This window comes from Echinops telfairi, unplaced genomic scaffold (genome assembly GCF_000313985.2).
Source record: "Echinops telfairi isolate 266 unplaced genomic scaffold, ASM31398v2 ScPeMD7_23;HRSCAF=83, whole genome shotgun sequence".
NCBI lineage: Eukaryota > Metazoa > Chordata > Mammalia > Afrosoricida > Tenrecidae > Echinops > Echinops telfairi.
Window position 1 is genome coordinate 5,386,680 of NW_022103920.1, and position 1,636 is coordinate 5,388,315.

Genomic DNA, 1,636 nt, shown 5'->3' on the forward strand with positions numbered 1-1,636 from the left:
ACTACGTTCAGAGCTGTGTTGACTCAGCTGGGAGATATGTGGAGAAATAATATCTTCGCGTTGAAATGTTTTTGTTTAATAACGGTTCCTATGAGTTTAAAACAACCCTTAGGACTTATTTTTCTATACATATTCATGCATCTAATAATAATAAAATAATAAAGTAAGACTTTCCATAACAAAAATAATAAAAGCCCAAGTCTAGTAGGACTTTTACATTAGCATAAACTCCATGGCAGAGGGGTTGAGTTTGGTACACCGGCTCTGGAGTATTATTCTGCAATTTTCCCTTTACCGCAGTTCCTACAACCTAAGAGAGACAGATTCTTATGATGATGAAGCATAAAGATGACAAAGAATAATTTCCAGATTGTTCTACAATGCACAACGACCGTTTCCTTAATACAACTGCCCTAGGGAAGGGCTACTTGTGGATGAGGTGGCAGCAGCGTTTCACCCCATCCCGCAGGGCTTCTATGACTTTGTCATTCCGGAGGGTGAAGATGAAAGGGTTGAGGAAGGGGGTCACCACAGAGATCAGTAAGGACACGATCTTGTTGTACTCAGCCGCCTGCGTTTGCTTGGGCTTCACGTAGAGGAAGAAGCAGCTGCCATAGCCAATGACGACAAAGGTGAAGTGGGAGGCGCAGGTGGAGAAGGCTTTCCTGCGGCCAGAGGCTGAGGGGATCTTGAGGACGGTGGAGATGATGTAGGTGTAGGAGACGACTGTTGGGATCAGAGAGCCAGCGATGATGACAATGGCCATCAAGAAGAGGACAAACTCAGTGAACTGAGTGTTGTCACAAGACAGTTTGAGCAATTGTCCACGGTCGCAGAAAAAATTATTCACCACGTTGGATTTGCAGAAGGTGAACTGGAAGGTGGCGTAGACGGGCCAAATCTCAAAAAAGAACCCAAACACCCAGGACACAATCACCACCCAGTTACAGGTTTGACTGTTCATGATGATGTTGTACCTCAGAGGGTTACAGACAGCCACGTAGCGGTCCACAGCCATCGCTCCCAGTAAAGAAAACTCTGAGGTCCCCAGAGAGAGGTTCAAGAAGAGCTGCACGACACAGACACGCAGCGATATTCTCAGCATCCCGGGGAGCAGCAGCCCCCAGAGCATCACAGGGACAATAACGGACGTGATCAGGATCTCCAGCACAGAGAGGTGGCTGAGGAAGAAGTACATGGGAGACTGCAGACGCTTGTCAACACACACAATCGTGATGATGACAGAGTTTCCCATTAACGACACTGAGTACAGGAACAAGAAGGTGGCAAACAGGCTATAGCGTAGATGGCGGGAGCCAGGGAAGCCAACGAGATAAAATTCAGTGGCACTGGAGTAGTTCCCCGACATTGAGTGTGCACTCGGGCTTCCTGTAAAATCTGGAAAGCAGAGGAGAGATAACACTGATTCTGATCTCAAAGGACTAAAGGTATCTCCCAGTTAAGGAAATTCTACCCTCCTGTTCCCAGGGTCCAGACATAACCCACCACTCTGTGTACAAGGGGGAGGGGTGGTCCTTGATGAGGAGTCTGTATAATACACTAAGATAAAAATCGAAGAAGGTGCAAAAAGAGGAGTCTCCCCGGCACACTGGCATAGAATAAACACTATTTTGAG

At 46.9% G+C, this 1,636-nt stretch overlaps 1 protein-coding gene across 1 annotated transcript; it reads right to left on the reverse strand.

Moving 5' to 3' along the window:
• Positions 1-424: 424 nt before the first annotated feature.
• On the reverse strand, positions 425-1,369 carry LOC101653292 (olfactory receptor 9A4). Its single transcript, XM_004714019.1, has one exon. The coding sequence runs from the start codon at positions 1,367-1,369 to the stop codon at positions 425-427; it is 945 nt and encodes a 314-aa protein (XP_004714076.1).
• Between the last annotated feature and the right edge of the window lie 267 nt (positions 1,370-1,636).